Source organism: Haemaphysalis longicornis, unplaced genomic scaffold (genome assembly GCF_048455015.1).
Source record: "Haemaphysalis longicornis isolate Haplotype H1 unplaced genomic scaffold, Haemaphysalis longicornis Haplotype H1 scaffold_3, whole genome shotgun sequence".
Lineage (NCBI taxonomy): Eukaryota > Metazoa > Arthropoda > Arachnida > Ixodida > Ixodidae > Haemaphysalis > Haemaphysalis longicornis.
Window position 1 is genome coordinate 108,634,858 of NW_027526335.1, and position 17,573 is coordinate 108,652,430.

At 44.8% G+C, this 17,573-nt stretch overlaps 1 protein-coding gene across 1 annotated transcript in view; it reads left to right on the forward strand.

The window, feature by feature from the left end:
- Window positions 1–17,573, forward strand: part of LOC144175375 (MAM and LDL-receptor class A domain-containing protein 1-like) — a 167,082-nt gene that overhangs the window by 9,550 nt on the left and 139,959 nt on the right. Inside the window, exons 2-6 of the mRNA XM_077704458.1 lie at window positions 5,086–5,218; window positions 7,203–7,456; window positions 9,004–9,094; window positions 13,335–13,475; window positions 14,515–14,682. Coding sequence (XP_077560584.1) covers window positions 5,086–5,218; window positions 7,203–7,456; window positions 9,004–9,094; window positions 13,335–13,475; window positions 14,515–14,682 — 787 coding nt within the window. The remainder of the gene's footprint in view (window positions 1–5,085; window positions 5,219–7,202; window positions 7,457–9,003; window positions 9,095–13,334; window positions 13,476–14,514; window positions 14,683–17,573) is intronic.

The window sequence follows — 17,573 nt, forward strand, 5'->3', positions numbered from 1 at the left end:
GAAAAAATATATTGTATTAAGTTGGGTTCATTTGTTTGGGTGTAAAAGTGTATTAAGTTGATTGGATAACTAGTCTGAAGTTTTGTGGCTGGGTGAACTGCAGAGCGTCCAATCTAGAAAAAACAGAGTGCGTTAACCCGGCGTGGTCACAGGTAGGTGTAATGCAATGGCATAAGTAAAAAGAAGGTGCTGTAAATACAAGGAAAACTAGAAAACAAAACATTTGGCATAAATACCTGGATTCTGGTTCTTCGCACAACTGACACAAAACACTTGTTTTTTCTGAATTTCTTTCGAATGAAGTTGAATAACGACTAGCTTAATTGACTCTACAAGCGCCATAGAAATAAACGCGAGCAATTTTGATTTGGCGCGGAATAAAAGAAATATTTCCGCTGGATGTGGCTCTAAGATTACTTTCTGCATTTTGAAATGGTTCCTCGTGTAAGCGACTATAGGTTATTGGTGGTGTTAGATTTCGTGGCACCTTACATGAATAGTTACACAGCTTAATGCATGGTACAAGAAAATGTACTTCGAGCGAGCTATTACGATTCGTGCTCTTATCGCCATCGGACGACAGCGCAGAAAATCGGAATATAAACCGTGTGTGCGCCGGAACAAATATAAAATTGAAGAGCTCTAAGAAGGTGTGGAGACCAGCTCCATTAGCTCCATGTTTTAATGGTGGCTTTCCTTTTCCACAACAGGAACCGCGACGGATGCTTCGAGAGGTGCTTTTCTGTTATTCTTTTGAAAACTAAAATGGAATGAATTGATGTCACTAGCAAAAAAATAAAGAACGTGGGACAGGTGAGCCTCGTAGCTTAATTTGAATAGGAAAACATTATGGCAATGGGAACTGCTTACTGGGCAGTGAGGTCACCTCCTTGGCCAATCCCCCTGAGTGCGCATGTAACGAGCCCGAAAACGCTTTGGTACTTTCTACTGAAAGCTACGAATCTGTTTTATGGCATCTTTGTGGAACCAGCGTGGCATAGATCCAATGTAACATCGAGGCACTGGCGATATGAGACGCTAACGATGTTCCACTGGCGCTAAAGCCGTTAAGCCTTGCAAGTGGTAGCCATATTGCTTTCACATGCAGATCACGCAAGCATTGTTAAGTGCACATGAGCCGGCATGTTATTAGGCGGTCATCTTCATCGACTTTCCCCTATATTTACTTTCTTCTATTGATTTTTTTCCTTCTTTTATAACGTTTCACACCCCCTCTACTTCCCTTACCCCGCACAAGGGTTGCATTCAGCTGAGCACTCTGCAGAGCTTGAAAATATCTGCGGTGCACTTCCTTTGCTTTTCATTTACCTCAAACTGGAAGGAAGCCGAAGATCAAGCACAACTCGGCCTCAAGTATAGCTACGAATGTGTATTATGGTAGGTTTGTTCAACCAGCATGACACAGAGGCGATGTAGCCGTAAGGCAACGCCAGGGGTAGCCATAATGACTCCGCATGCGAATCACACAAACAGATTTAAGTGCACCTGAGTGGTACTGTCGCCGAACCTAGGGTTATTCGTAAGATCCGCAGCCCTGAGTAGCTACGAATTTGTATTATGGTAGCTTGACGGAGGTAGCCTGCCTCACTGGAGATCCAAAATTCCCTGGCAAGATTGGCAAAAAGGCGAGGATTAAGACTTGCCTTTGCATTAAAAGCATCTAGGAAGATTTAAATAGGGCCTCTAAAGGTCAGTTTGGTGTTACCTAGGTGCAGAGTAGCGATCAATTCATCTGCCCACCATAACGCGTTCCTCCGTTCGATTCACGTTGCTGCCGCGTTTTTTTTCTTCTTTACTTGAAGGTTCATTGAATTGTGGGGGTCATCCACTCATAAGAAGGACGAGTTACTCACCTCGCGGGCCACGTATTGCTTTCGCGTTTCACTATCAGTTGTGCGTAAAAATTAAAGGCGGGTGCTAATAGTTTTTTTTTTTGGGGGGGGGGGGGGGGGAGGGGCTGTTGTCTACGCGCTCTTAGTATCAACCCGGGCAGTATGTTCCCCATCATTCTGCATTCTTTTCGCACAGTTGTCCGTAGTGAACCGAGTTTACAAACGTACATGTCTCTTGTCTTGTCACATTTAAAGGCCAACCGCACTCAAAATTTCGACCAGGTTTTCGCACAGCGTGGCTAACAAACTGCAAGATACAAAATATGACTTTATTAAAACGGGCTCAAGAACTGACACCCTTCCCGTTCCATCGAGGTATAACGGGTAAATTAAATAATTTAAAATGGATGTATGGATTTAAAATAAAAAAAAAACGTAAAAAGGTAGTTAAACAAGATAATTACGCAGAAAATAACTTACTAAAGAGCAATCGTAAATACAAAAGACAGCAGAAATACGCATAAGAGCGGCGCAAACGACCATAAAAAAGAGGCGATCTTGAAACTAATTTTGCGAAGAGCTCGGTCGTTACGGCCAGGCTGAGGTTACGCTGCAGCCGACGAGCGATCGGCTGCAAGCGGCCGGGCGGCCGGAGCCAAAACCATAGGAGAAGCGCGGCTAGCGGCGCTCGACCTGTTCTCCTGGCTCGCCGGAAGACGAAGCCCCCTGCCGGCCACGATGTCACTTCCGCTTCAGGGCTGTTTGCGCGATCCCCCGACAGGTGGAGCGTCGCCTGCGAGGCGTCTTCTTTAAACGTTTCTAACTAATTAACAATGCGTTTCCCGGGGATACCAGTGACGTCCCAGTTGGTTTGGTGGCGCGTACTTTACGTTAAAAATAAATTTGACGTAGGTAAAATTTGACAGCAGTTGGCCTTTAAGGAGTAAAGCTTGGCGAGTTGGTCGTTAGCACTGTGATTCAAGTTGGCGGGCCTCAATCAAGAAGGGCGGACAGCAATAAAGATACACGGCTCCTGCACTGGGCGTGTTACTTTCGAGCTATTTAAGGTTGTTAATTTTATCTTATTAAGAAAATTCAGAGTACTTGACGCAAATTAGTCCTTATATTCGGTCGTTACTTTTTTTATGGAAATAGAATGTTAGCATTGGGCCAATTTCGCTAGTGGGCTTGCGTCATAGGGGGATATGCAGGGTCAGAGTCCGAAGTATTTGTATTATTGCGATAAACGGATTAAATACATTTTGCATACTCAAGAAGCTCCCATTATCTGAGAGTAAACAAAACCACCTAGTGAACGTAGGAATATACCGAAGGCTAGACAGAAAATTGGACAAAAGGAAAACTATTTGGTAAAAAAATTGAGGACAAAAACAAAAACATCAGGCATGCTTGGGCGAGTTGTCTCATCACATAAAGATGAAGGACGGCCAAGAAGAAAAACATGGGCACAATGCTGACCCGGCATTATGAGGACCGTGAGCAAGTCGAAGTAATTCTTTATATTCACAAGCCCTGGCATGATGTCAAAAAAGTTGCCACCAGGCGTTGCACGACTGTCGCGTTATTGGCGCCTTGCTAAGCCTATGTACCGAAATTTAATTAGGAAATGAAAGAGCAGATGCTTTACTTGCTGTGCTGCTAAGCTCACGAAGGCGTTACAAATGTCGTTTACAATATAAATTTGTCGTGCGATAGAGCTTCCATATGTCAGGCTGTATCAATGCTCACTTAATTAAAACAGCACGGAACGCCCGTTATGTCATGTGGAAGGGCAAATTCTTATGTTCATTGGCGAGGATGGGTGTTCCCCCACTCTTTGATGAAATCAATATTATTAATAGGGCAGTGACAAACCGCGAAATGGAATGAATTGGAGCGTATCAAATCGGAAACACGGTTATAATGAGCCAGCAGGCGTTCCGGGGTCCGCCATTATGTGTGCCAACTCACGCCAGCTGGTAGACTTTCCTTTCGTTTATCCTGACAATAAATTCATTCACTCATTCATTCACTACAATTGCACTGTGAGAGCACCCTCCTTATCGTTATCGCGAAAGAGGCCTCTTATTTGGAAAAATACAATTATCGAAACGCGCCATGCACTGCGTTTTTTATCATCGTATGCTGCCTGGACGCTATTGACTTCTCTTTCGAATCTTGTGTTTAATTAAACCGTTGCTATTATGGGCCCGTGAGTTGTGCATCTCTCTCCTTCGTCTACGCTCCTTCGAAAGATGGGTTTCGCTGGTTTTCACCATGGTTACATCTAACTTATCCCGATCGTTGAGCATTAGGGTATGCCAGTCACCGTCAAACTCGCAATTTGTCAAGCGGCGGGTGCAGGTTAAAACGGCGTAGTACATAGGAGCGTAACGTTATGCCCAACGTAAGACAGTGGACTAGCCGCGTCTTTTTTACGCATACGCCAACTAAATAAATGGGGTAAGCGCTGGTGAATACACATCTGGGTCTATGTGCTCTACTGTGCTCTGAGGATGGTTGTTTAGTGAGCCTCACGAAACGAAAATCCCGGAGTGCGGGCTGTATACCTTTGACGATGTGAAGAATACAGAAGGGAACGGGCGCGACAGACAACAAACGTCGACCTCTTGCGGCGAAATGACGCAAAGGTTCCATATCCGCTAGTTTGAATTGTGTAAGGATTCCGTGGCTTACCGGTAAATGATATATTAAATAACCTATTAGAACGACGTAAGAAGCATCCTTAGTTGAGCACGTCTTCGCGGTTGTGGACCAGTACCTGCACTGGCTGAATATGAGGCACAAGGCTAAGATAATCTGGCAAAGTGGACACATGAATCAGCGAGGCTCTGCCGAGCGGGAGGCTCAACCTTGTCGGACAGGCGAAAAATGTCAGTGAGTACTTACGGATAAGTTATTATCCGTTGCAATAAGTTGTGCCACAGCATGTGCCGCTTTCATTGTGGTGTAACCTAGAACACCTCTCCATCAGCCAGGTGAAGGACATTGAGGCAGGATTAGGCAGAATTAGGCAAGAAATTAGGCAAGATTGGACGAGATCGTTCATAATCACTGCTAACTTTCAGCTTGACCGTGAAAGGCATGAAGGATGGTCGGGAAGAAACACCGGCGCAATGGTGACAGATCACTGTGTCCGTGATTGGCTACTTTTCTGTCGTATTGTGACGCTTATTTGAATGCCCCGTAGAGACCTTAATTTTGTTCCTTCGCAGATATATGCACATTCGACGATGGCCTGTGTGACTGGGAGACGGGTAACTGCAGCGCAACTGCTTGCTTTAAGACCTTCAAAGCAGCTGACAGTCCTCGCGGCCCCGCATACGACCACACCAACAGCACAGGTAAGCTTCCGCAACAGTGTTGGTCCGAAATACCAACTGCCCCCTTTCTCCGTGCAGCTTCCCTAATAATAACATCTCTCACCATTCGGGACAGCGAATAAACAATTTGAAGAAAAACATGGTGGCGCTTATTTTGTTCAATGTGCAAAATGTTGAAGCCTGGACGTGAAACAACTTTCACGCAACGCGGGTGAAAGGTTGTCGGAAACTCTGAAAAGATCGATCTATAGTGCTCATCTTTGTGCGATGTTACCGCAGTGTTGGCAGAAACAACGAAGACAATTCTAGTACATTGTTCCTTACGGCTTTCTTGAATGTTATTTCTGGGTCCCGTGAGGTCCGCATAGCAGATCGCGTTGCAGCGAGTTCCGGAGCAGTTAGAACGACGACATCAGAGACCAGGGGCCAAACGGAGAGATCGAGGACTACCGTTTTTATACTGTGGCCATACAAATTTCGAGGTCGCAGTAGGACTTTGAGAAATACTGAATTTTTTTCGGAATCACGGGTTTCACAATAACAACTGTGAATGTCCAGGTGACATGGTTGCAGTGGAGCAACATAAGCGACTCGCTATGCTCTTCCTGCGTCACTTATTTGCGTTGTTTTAATGGAACTCAGACGTTAATTATAGGCACATGATTCCGATAGAAATCCACTTTTAGAACACAATCCCAATGAGAACTGTGACGGCAAATTCTTCTGGCAAAGGGAAAATTCACTGAAGACAAATATTAGAAAATTGGAAATTATTCCCAGCAAACACTAAGTGCGTCGGCCTGGTTAATCACTTGATTACGACGAAGTCTGTTACGGTGGCGGGAGCATAAACACGGGCGTTTCGCTGACGCATAGCTTAAAATAACGGTTCAGTCCAACCTAGAAATTTCTACACGGCCTGTAGGCAGCGCACAGCGAACGCTACGCTGACGTTGCCTTTATTTACAAGTACGCTGTTCTACGTCATGGCACCAAAAAATGACATTCAAAACCAAGTTTGGCGCTTTCAAAAGCCTCGTTTTCACGCTCTTCCGAGTGGTTTTACTCACACCATATGGGTCAGATAGCTTGACCAAAAGGAAAAGTAGGACAACGGTATTATTTTACGTCATAAACATAAAACGAAAATTTCACATATATTTGTAAAAAAATTAATTTTCCCACGCTTCACAGCATTTAAAAGAGCGTCCGTTGTTGGGCCTTGAATTAAATATTTCATACAATCCACAGATGAAATATGATATAAATATAAGTATTGCGCATTGAAAGCTCTCTTAATTGAGCTGGACCTGGTGGATGGTTTTTCTGTGGGGGTACATGTTATTGTGTCTTGTGTCGGCATAGCTCATTGATGGTTTTAATTGTCAACCCTGATGCCTTTATATTCCTCTATTTTATTTCGGTGCTCTGCACCCTTGCCCAAGTGGCGAGAAGCAAGACAATGATGGCTTCTCATGCCGACCTCTCCATCAGTAAGCATTGCTCCATGTCTCAGTGAACCATGAAGCAAAATTCTAAGCGCAGCGTCTTCATCTTTGGTTTTTCCTCTAGACAGCTGTGGTAGCACGCGGACTATTTGTTAAGTGGCAGCAGGACAGGAGTAACAGTAACTATGCCTGAGAACGATCAGCAATCTACTTGGATTATGTACAAGGTAGCTATGAGAGCGCACGCGCAACTTACGCGCCAACCATTTAGTCGTCGTCTGTCTTGGATCATGGAGCTGTGTGGCTGGCACCTACATTGCGCGGGCACTCTCATGACTAATCATTCTTAAGCATAGTTTCTGTCACGTCTTTCCTTCCTGCCATTACGTTACATGTTTGTTAGAGGTGCTGGGCAATCATTAGCGCAAGTTCGGAACCGAGGTTCGTCGTTCCCGGCTTCTGTCACCAGCAGTATAGTGTCGATCGTGTCTGTATCACTGTTTAACAGAGAGGGCCCCGTCACAATATTGTCTTGCACATCTCTTTCGTACACACAGATCAAGGATCCTGCGCCTATTCTGTGCCGAGCACATCAAAATTCGCATTCCGTACCTCCGAGATATGGCGGGACGTCAAGGGGCCGTTCTGCTTCACGGCCTGGTACCACCAGTCGGGACCTCTGCATGAAGATGCTGCATTTTCGTTCGGAGACAACAAGTTCCTTGGGACTGAATTCTACCGTACGCAACGGGAAATGGCTGGGCGATGGCAACGCGTGCGTTACTCCGAACACCGTGCGATCGAAGGGAGGGTAAGTGCTAGCTCCCCCCCACGCCGAAGCCTACCTTTGTATTTGTGGCCCTTAATAATTTCCGCACAGGAGCAGCCGACTCAATTTTCAGAGCGGGTTAACAAAGTCTTAAATTAAGGAAGTCAGCTAATTAGGAAGATATTGGAAGAAAACATACACAGCAAAATATTTCTAGATTAAGCAATGCTTGAAGATCAGGAAATTTCTCACCGCCGCTACTGATTTATTTCCTAGCTTGCCTGCATTCCAGGAGACATGTCTATCTCTCTTATATGTCTTCATTTGCTGCCAGCTATACATCTGCCTCAGTTTAACATACATGGTTGCATACATACATACATACATACATACATACATACATACATACATACATACATACATACATACATACATACATACATACATACATACATACATATGTACATAAACATGTACGTACATAAATACGTACATAGGTACATACAACACATAATACGTGCATACTGACATTCATGCATACATACATACATACATACATACATACATACATACATACATACATACATACATACATACATACATACATACATACATACATGCATGCATACATACATACATACGTATGTACGCACGTATGTATGTACGTACGTACGTATACATAGTGAAAACTCGTTAAGCAAACAATACCTAAATGATGGAACTGCCTTGAACATGTGTTCATGTGTAAGCAACGTAAAATACTCCAGTTCAACAGGATGCCGATATCTGCACCCTGAATAAACGGAAAGCAGTTGCAAGAGTAAACAGACAGAATCAGCGTTGGAAATCTCAGCGTTTTTTCAGGACGAAGGTTTTGGAATCGTTCTACTTGTAAAATAACTGCCATTGACTACGTTATCGGATAAAACCGAATGAAGCAGCCACAACGGTACAAGCTTGACTCCGTCGTTCCCCACGTACTGGCGCATGGCAGCTGCTTACGTTCCCATGTATGGGGATGAACAACACACACAAATTTATGTATAGTTTACATTTTCGGGTGGAGGGTTCCGTAGCTAAATAAGAGAAAAAAGTTCGGCTTGACATGTACTGGGGAGAATGGACAATCTGTAGGCCACGAGGACAACGGAGTGCCTATGAAAATAGGGGGCAAGATATATGGGGAAGGCTTATTGACGGATGGAGAAACGGAATGAAGGAATTAGGTAGCAATCATTGGGTTTAGACAGCGCAGACTAGGAGCAGTTGGAAGTCAACGGGAGAAGCCTTCATCTTGTACAGAACATAAAGTAGGCTGACGACTATGATGAATAAATACATGTTCAATTTGTGTCCTAAGCATTTAACACAAGGCAGGACAGGCTGCTCTAAAATATTGTCACGGGACACATAATCCTGGGACACATTGTCAAGGGACACGGGACACATGCGGGACACGGGGCACGTAACAATCTCATTCCGTGATGCTGCAAGCATTACATGTCTGTATTATAATATTGGATTCAAGAACGTTGCAATTTTTTGCTCATTTGTGCACCACTTATGCTGTACTTTGTTGATGTGCGCAGATAAAGATTCGCCACGCCCCTCTGAATCCCTTAACGAAAGGTGTGTTCGTTGTCGATGACCTGGCAATCGAAAACGGGGAGTGTCCCGCAGGTAAGCATGTTCTGGTGGGTGCAAAGCGGACACGTGATGCGGATGCATTATTGAGGATGCACTTATCCCCAATCAACCTTGCACCCGGTGGGAGGTTGATTGGGGATGATTGTCGGGAACAGATTTACTTTGCTATGCTACAAATGTTTATGTACACTCTGATAAGTTCCAAACAAGGGGCAAAACACAGCTCAAATTGGTTTCCTCTTCACATTAATTTTGCCCTGAAAGTTGATTGCCCTCCTGTAATATTAAGCGACGAAAAGCATTTGCAAGCGCGGAGTCTCCCCCAGCTTTTGCATGCTTGTGCTTATATGATTTACAAAGCATATCCTGACTACCCTACAGCATGTGTTTTTTTCAAAACCTGCTCTTTCAGTAACTCTGTAGAACAAACAAAAAACTTAATTGGAAACTGGGCGATCATCTTCTGACAAGCGTGTCCTTGAGGTGGTGTGCTGAGAAAATAGTGTGTAAATTGCACCCAGACGTCACCCTGCTCAACACCAAAGCAATTTTAATTTAATAATAGATTAGCTACCGTAGTGCGAAAAGAAGCTCATTAGCAAGATTTCATGTACACTCGTAAAAACAATGCAGAACAATAGTATGACAGGAAAGAGGGATTTAAACGGCCACTCATTTTGCTTTTCATAACCACCGCTACGTCCTCACGCTTTTCTTGGCGTGGAAAAGATCAACTCCTATTGGTTGCGACGCGCTCTGCCGCACATACGTCCGAAGAAATAAAGCACGGACACACATCCGGATGCATGCACTGTGTTTTTATTGGTTGAAAGAAGTTTGATAGCATCTTCACCAGAAAACATAGAACAGAAAAATGACACGTGCGTCAGAAATATCATGCCCAACCTCAGGTAGCTTTCAGCTTCAGTGAAGGTAGTATCGCAGCAGCATGGAATGTGATTATACAATAAGTAGCTGCACCGAGACAAGAAGAGGGACAAGAAGAGAGCGGAGTGGGTCAGGGAACAAACGCGTGTTAAGGACGTATTAGTAGAAAATAATAAGAAAAATGGACGTGGGCAGGGCATGTAATGCGAAGGCAAGATAACCGTTGGTCATTAAGTGTAAACGAGTGGATCCCTAGAGAAGGCAAGCGTGGCAGGGGGCGGAAGAAGGTTAGATGGGAAGATGAGATCAAGAAGTTTGCGGGGATAAATTGGTCGCAGTTAGCGCAGGACCGGGATGATTGGTGATTAATAGGAGAAGCCTTTGCCCTGCAGTGGGCGTAGATAGGCTGGTGGTGATGATGATGACAATGAGCTGCACCGAGCAGCATGGGAGGTGATTCTACAACAAGCAGTTGCACTGACTGCGATGCCCAGGTTGTGGGCTTAGGGTCGACATCTTAGGAAATTTGTCTATGAACCTAGTCAAAAGAAAGGCTTTTGCGTTCTCATCCCACACGAGTGTGCCGAGGGAGCCCGTGCAACTTCTATTAATTCAATCTGTCGGATACCAGGATGCGTCTGTGTTTAGGTCACCCTAGTAATTTTGGGTACAGTTACCGATAAATGAGAGGTGGCTATAGGAACGCGTGACGCTTGCTTCTCAATGCGCAATTTTTCGGCGTCCTCTGATGCTTTGAACTCGTTCAGTTACAACGGGGGACACGTCCTATTTGGATGTTTTAGGCATGCCTGCAAGCATGCCTCTTTCACTGAGGTGGCGCATGGGGCCGCTGGGAATCGAAGGCCACGCTCTCCCGTGATCACCTGTAATCACGAGGGTACGTGTGCAACATGACTGACATATAAGGGTGTTGTCCAAGTCGTGTCTGCTGTTTGAGCCCTCGCATCAGTCCCGTTTTAAAGTCCCCATCTTTGAAACATCACAGAGCTAGAACCGGGCTCTACTTTGCCAAAATGTCTCCGGCTAGGATGTCCCGCTTTGTGTTTACCTGGGTTGTGCATCCTAATTATTTATATTGGTAGGATATGTTGTGCGCACTGTCAGACATGACTCACAGTGACAAAAACGAAGCATTCGCTACCACCCCTCCCCCGCCAGAAACCGGCCCACCGCACAGCTCCTCGTGCGCTTGGTTCTGTTGCTGCGCGACAATATGGTAACTCTTAAATACGTCTATCTGCTTTCACATGTGTTTCCTTACACCTTCCGTATATGCGTGCTACCATCTGACATAGGGTCTTTCTGATTGGCTTCCCGATTAGTCAGTTCCCTGGCGCAAATTAACCCATCGTCTAAAGCACTTAGGTTTACCATCTTTCTCCTGTGACGGCCTTCCAACGGGCATCCTAAATGTCCTATGTCCCCTTGTCCTTATACTTTATTGGGTCCCTGTGTGTACGGGCTGAAGGCAGGGGTGTTGTGTAGTTTTACTATTGCGTTGTGCAGCCAAACACGTGCTTGCGTGTCAGCCAGTGCAACTGACGTCATATGAATCCTCGCATAGCTGAGTAATCTGGCAAGTGCACGAAAGCATTGAAAAGAAGGCAGAGAACAAAGTAGTTCTATGGTGCGTCGTCTGTTGCCATGCCATGGAAACAGAAAAGGGAGTATAAACGACGCGGATGAACACGCTGTATCTGAGGCCGTCATCGGCTGATCGGAATGCTATAGCTCTCTTCATTGGCCGAGGACACCTGCGGGGTTGTCAGAGTGGCACGAAGCTTGTGAAACAGATTGTATATATTGCATTAGACATACTAGGCGAGAAATATTAGCAACAAAAATCAATCGAATATCGAAAAAGCGTTGAGAAGGCGGAGAAACTTAGCTGAGGATTTGTTCCCCAAAATTGGGAATTTGTCTTGAATAACGACTAAAATCACTCGTGATTTAGCAAATTTGCTCTAATAAAGTAAGCAGATTTCAGTAAGGTACCTCATGCCAAATACTACGAGAAGTCACTTCGTGCTTTCGCCTTATTTGTTCTCATCGACATGCCTACTCCAACTGTGGCGAAATTAGCGTTAGCGGGGAGCATGCGCTACGCTAGCGGCTCCGGGTTTCGAAACCCGACTGCACCTGCGTGCGTGACCCCGACGCGGTGGGCCTCCGCCCCGGAATGAAGGAGCGAATTCGCAGTAGGGCCCGGTGCCCGCCACCGCTGGCGTCGCATGCGATACTCGCTATGCTAAAGCGCACTGTCCTCGACCACTCGCTCGCAACGAAGCCTTAGACCAACAAGTATGCCTGACCTCGAAGGAATTGTTTATGACAGTTGCGTTCCAGGCCTGCTCGGAAATCTATAAATCACAGACTGTGTAAAGCAAGTTTTTTTTTTGCACTCGGTGTACAACAACCTGGAGCATGAGGCGGAAGCTACAGTTTAAAAAGCCGGCGCAGTGACGCAATTTTCGCCTTGTCAAAAAAACTATCTTGCTTTTGACACCGGTGCCACAGAAACATAGGCTATGCATTAGCATACACAGGAATACTTTCGCGGCCAATTTGCCGACACCTACCTCAATTCGAGCTCAGGAGATATACTTCACTACGTTAGTTTTACTGCTATTGGTATCCGATGCGGCGGAAGTACACGCGGAACCAAAAACGCACGAAGTTGAATAAACTGATTCCTTGGTAAAATTACCCTGAGCGTTTGCTCGAGGCAGCAGATCGTTGAATGAACAGCATTTACGTTTGTGCAACATGCCAGAATGTCCTTTGAACTTGCAGAAAGACGCTGTCGTGGGCCTGTTGCTAGTGCAACTGATTAGTAGGAGACATTGACGAATCAACATTTGACCGCAGATCAAGCCTTTTAAAGTGCTACAGCCTAGCCACGCTATTGCGGGCACCCATTAACAAATAGCAAGAATATATTAATGTATAAAATATATAAATGTATAAAATATATATGTTCTAACCTGCAAAAGAATGATTCAAACGAAGCAAATGCACGACATGGTATCACTTAGCATTATGCAAACCGGTGTCTCATCCTAAATTATTAATGTGCGCCGTAGGCGACTTTTTTATTCATCTACCAGCTTCTTTTTCGCACTCTGGTTTAGGAAAATAAGCAACTTGTCGACCAGTTTGAGCACATAGCTAGGTCTTACCAAAAATGTTTCTGGCCTTTTTATACAACCAGTTGAATAGGTGCCCTCAATGTTCACATATCGCGGTTTTTTTTTTGCATCTCGATCATTTTACTACTGGCTGAACATTTATAGGATAGGTAACGCTTGTTGAGTATTTAGGTTTATGTTTGTTTACCTATTTGTAAACTCGCTTCATGTTACAGACTCGGTGGACGGTTCCTGCGATTTTGACTTGAATAGTACATGTGGCTACGATCTCGGAGAAAAGGAAGGCGGGTGGCAGCTTCAAGCCGGCGCAAGAACAAAGTTTTTTTGGTCCGACTTCTCAACGAACACCCGCCCAGGTAAGCATACTCCAACGTTCTCTGTTTTGTTATTGTACCCCTGAGTTTGTGTTTTTGTGTGTCTTGAGGTGCAGGGTTTGTCCAATCCTTGCTAAATGTCAGCGAAGAACTCTGCCGTACAACTGATATTTGCATCTCTCGATGAGATCGTACGTGTAATATTTCATAAAGTATGTTTCGCATTGAAAATTTACGCTAAATAAGAAAGCGAAAAGTGCCAACAACCCAGATTTCCCATATCCGGCACCTTGACTACACAACAAAGGGAAAAAAAAAACGATTGCATGGGCTGTCTGCAATTTTTTGAAGACAAGAGAAGCTTGACAACAGAAGCCTGAAAAATGTATGGCGTCCAATAGGACTCGTGCTTCGAAAACACAATAGCCTCTCCTTGTTTTAAAACCAGTCAGTTCAGATTAATCTGGGACACGTCGCTTTTTGTAGAAAATTAACAAGCGTATTCATATCTAGCAAACCTGTAACGAGAGCTGCGTTCCATGAGCTTTCTATTGAGGGTTATAAACTTTTAGGGGGAAGGTTGGGGGGGGGGGGGCGTGGGGGGTAATCGTGAATTACCAACACGTGTTGGCGAAACATATATGCTCTCCCGAATTGCGGGAACACGAAGTTTCAATAGGCGCGACCATTCCGAAGTACGGAACTAGGTGGAATATATGAACATTCCCAGTTAAATGAAATGAAGCCGCGCTATGCAGACGACCCTCTTTTAAATTTGACGTTTGAAAGAATTTTACTCTACAAAATCACTTCACGAGGTCGTCACTTCTATTGGGTTCTCCTACATTTTACGTGAAGAGATGCGTTATGCTTCCAGTCCACTGCTAAATGAAATCACCTTCACAAGTTGGGCTTTTTATTTATTAATTAGCGTCGGTTTTCTTCTTCGCACCCACGTTTCATTTCGTCCTATTTGGCTGTTAACTTACTCGCTGGTGACGACGACCTCCAAAATAGAGCAGATATTGTATCTACTAACAAAGTATCTATTATATCTCTCTACCTTGACTTTTCGTTGCAGGTGGCATCCTGTTTTTAGAGACGGGCAAAAAGGACTTTACAGCAGCCTCTTTCGTGTCGCCAGAGTTATCCGCGCGGCCTAAAGTTCAGTGCCTGCGATTCTATTACTACATTTCCCGGAGTTTTACAGCTACCAAAACTGGATACGGCCTCAAGGTCACGGCAACAGGTACGATTTCTGAAGCAATAGGTTTAATTGACGCATCATTTTACTGTAGCCTGGTTTTTTTCCCCAGCTATGCCCAAGACGACAATCCTGCGTAATTTTTATAAACAGAGTACGAAAATACATTATTACAGCTGATGAAAAATAGTGTGAAGCATTTGCGAATTTAAATTCTAGGTAATGATTAAAATATCTCGCGAAAGTTTTCAGCAGGTTTCGGACATTTATCCGGTAATAATTGGTAATTAATAGAACATACAGACCCCCAAAAGAAAATGGCGTTCTGTTTGTTATCGTGACGCCAGTGCGTGGTATTAGATGTGTAATAATTTTTTTAAGAAGTAGAGAGATTGCAACTAGCAAAAAATGCGCTGGAACAGTCCTGCTATAGAGCCTGTAACAAGAAAGGTGCACCCCCTGATTGTACATTTTCTTCGAATGCAACCATGACAAAGTCTGACTTGCAAAGTTTTGCCTAGAATCATTAAATAAGCTACGCTTAAGAGCAACGACCCTGACGTACGGCGGCAGCCATTTTGGTGCTTGATGCCAGGGTGGCCAGCTTTATGTGCCCAACTTCGGCTGGCATTGACGGGCGGAATCGGTCCTGGCGCCACTTGGCAACAATGAATGCTGTGTTTACTTTTCTAAGATTTAGAGACAGAGTGCCGGTGCGATAAGGTCAGGTTCGGTTACGTAAGCATAGCTTATTTAGTGGCTCTAGGTTGCGCTGGAGCCACTGTCGTTCTTTCCCAGCGGGAAGCGATGGAGGCGTTTTCCACCTTTCCGCTGGTTCCAACAGCCCAGTACAGAGCAGCACGGTATCTCTACTCTGTCTGGGGGCTCGAAAACAAACTCTCAACGTGTCATACAGCCTCAATGCGCTCCGAAAATCACGACTTATCGAAGAGCGCGGGCGCGGCAACACACAGGCACCAAAATGTCAGCGCCCATGGGTCTTCCCGGGGTAAACAAATGTCACGTGACGCGGTTCGACCAATGGCCGCTGTCGGCGGCATACAACAATGACAGAAAAGAGTGACGATACTGTGAGACCTGATCTAGTGGCCCTAGTTTTGGCCCGTGGTATACTTCTTCTAAGACACGTACAGTCATGGGCAAATTAAATGCGATCACTAAAATATGAATTAGAGCACACAAATAGCCCAATTCTTTCCCTAGAACTCAAATTGATATCCGGCTTAATTGCACTAACAAATTTGGGAAGTGTGGCTATCCAAATATACCAATAGCGAGTCATTATTTGACCTCCACGAATAGTACTTTTCGACTTTGCGTCTTCTAGTTCATATTTTCGTGCTCGCATTTATTTCCATTACACTACCTACCACTTTTGTATCGCAGCGTTAGGGAAGACACGTGCTTAGGGACAATTAGATGCACACGTGCTGGTCTGGTTGGCTAGTTCTTGAAGTTCGATCTGGTTTGGGTGACGAATTTTGAGCTAGGTAAGCGTAGTGAGACTACTTGACGGTGGTAAAAAATTAGAAACATGTACCCCTATGTTTAACGACGAGGATGGTTGAACGCCAAGCTTTCTCGTGAGTTCCTTTGTTTTCGTCTGAGTTCGGACTTTGACTAACAGGCTCTTTGGACGTTGATTTCTCGAGCTTTGACTTTGATTTGCATGCAGTTTAGGCCTTTGATCGCAGCGGCTTTGACTTTAACCCTTCCCCATTTGATTTCGCGCAACGAAAGCTTCGCGTTCAACCAACGTCGTCGTCAGAAGGAGGGGTGGCCAATTTCTGACTGCGTAATTTATTTCATACCTCAGCATGTACGTCTGCCAATCTGGACGAATCCGGATCGGCACATGAACCAATCCGGATGTGCGTGCTAATCCGGGCGAATGCGCCACTTTTTTTTTAGAATAACCGTAGCAACTCTTGGATATGCACTTCGTAGTCCTGCCGTTTAGGTTTGGGGTCTACGGCGTGAATAGGTACCTGCTGCTTGGCGTACAATGAATGCTTTTTCCAGTGGGGGCTGGTTAAGGGTGTTAAACCTAAAAATGTGACGTTAGGCGTAACGGCCAACAACCTCAAAATGCGGTGTTAGGGCTAACGTGCTGCGGCTAACAGCCAGCCTTATGGCGTGCAGAGCAACGCCATTCGCATGGTACGTCGAGCTGTTCATCGGCGTCACTTCCTCCCTCTGCTACATATCAACCTCCAGCGGAAGGGGCCTAAAGGAGCTGTCGCCAAGTTTTCGGGTGGAGCGTTTTAATTTTTCGTCACTTCACACACAATCATCATCATTATCAGAGAAAGTTGGCCTTCCTGCAGTACGTTTTGGGTTGACTACAGGCGACATCACAAAGAAGCTGAAAGCTTCGCTTTAGAAGCATATGGGGTCATTTAGCAGCCACTTCGTTTCCCTTCAACCGGCCTAACTGCAGCAAGCTGGGTGCGGTAAATGATTCTCATCAATTTACAAATTGCGGAGCCGTATTTTAAACACTTCTGAAGTACTGGATCTCTCTGTTTATAAATATTGGAACGTTTTCATTATTTACCTCCAGTTTCTCATTATTGGCAAGTTGAGCAGATAAAGGGATTAAATATAATCTTGTATGATGTCTGTTTTTGCCCATTATCGTCTTTATTACTTTCCTTCGGTTTTCTCCTTTACTTTTCCGTCTCTAATTTCTTCTGGCTTGTGCGCAATATCTTGTTGGATCTTCGCCCATGCTCACAGTATTAAGTCAATATTGTAGCTGAAGCTTTATGTTTGCACGCATTTCACTTTAGTTTATTTTTTCCTGTGTCTATAAACGGGTAACCGTATGCAGCGACGGCGACAAGCGACGCGAAAAACGTAACTAAACAAGTACAACAAACATGTAGTGTGGGCGACAGCGAGAAGCGAGATAA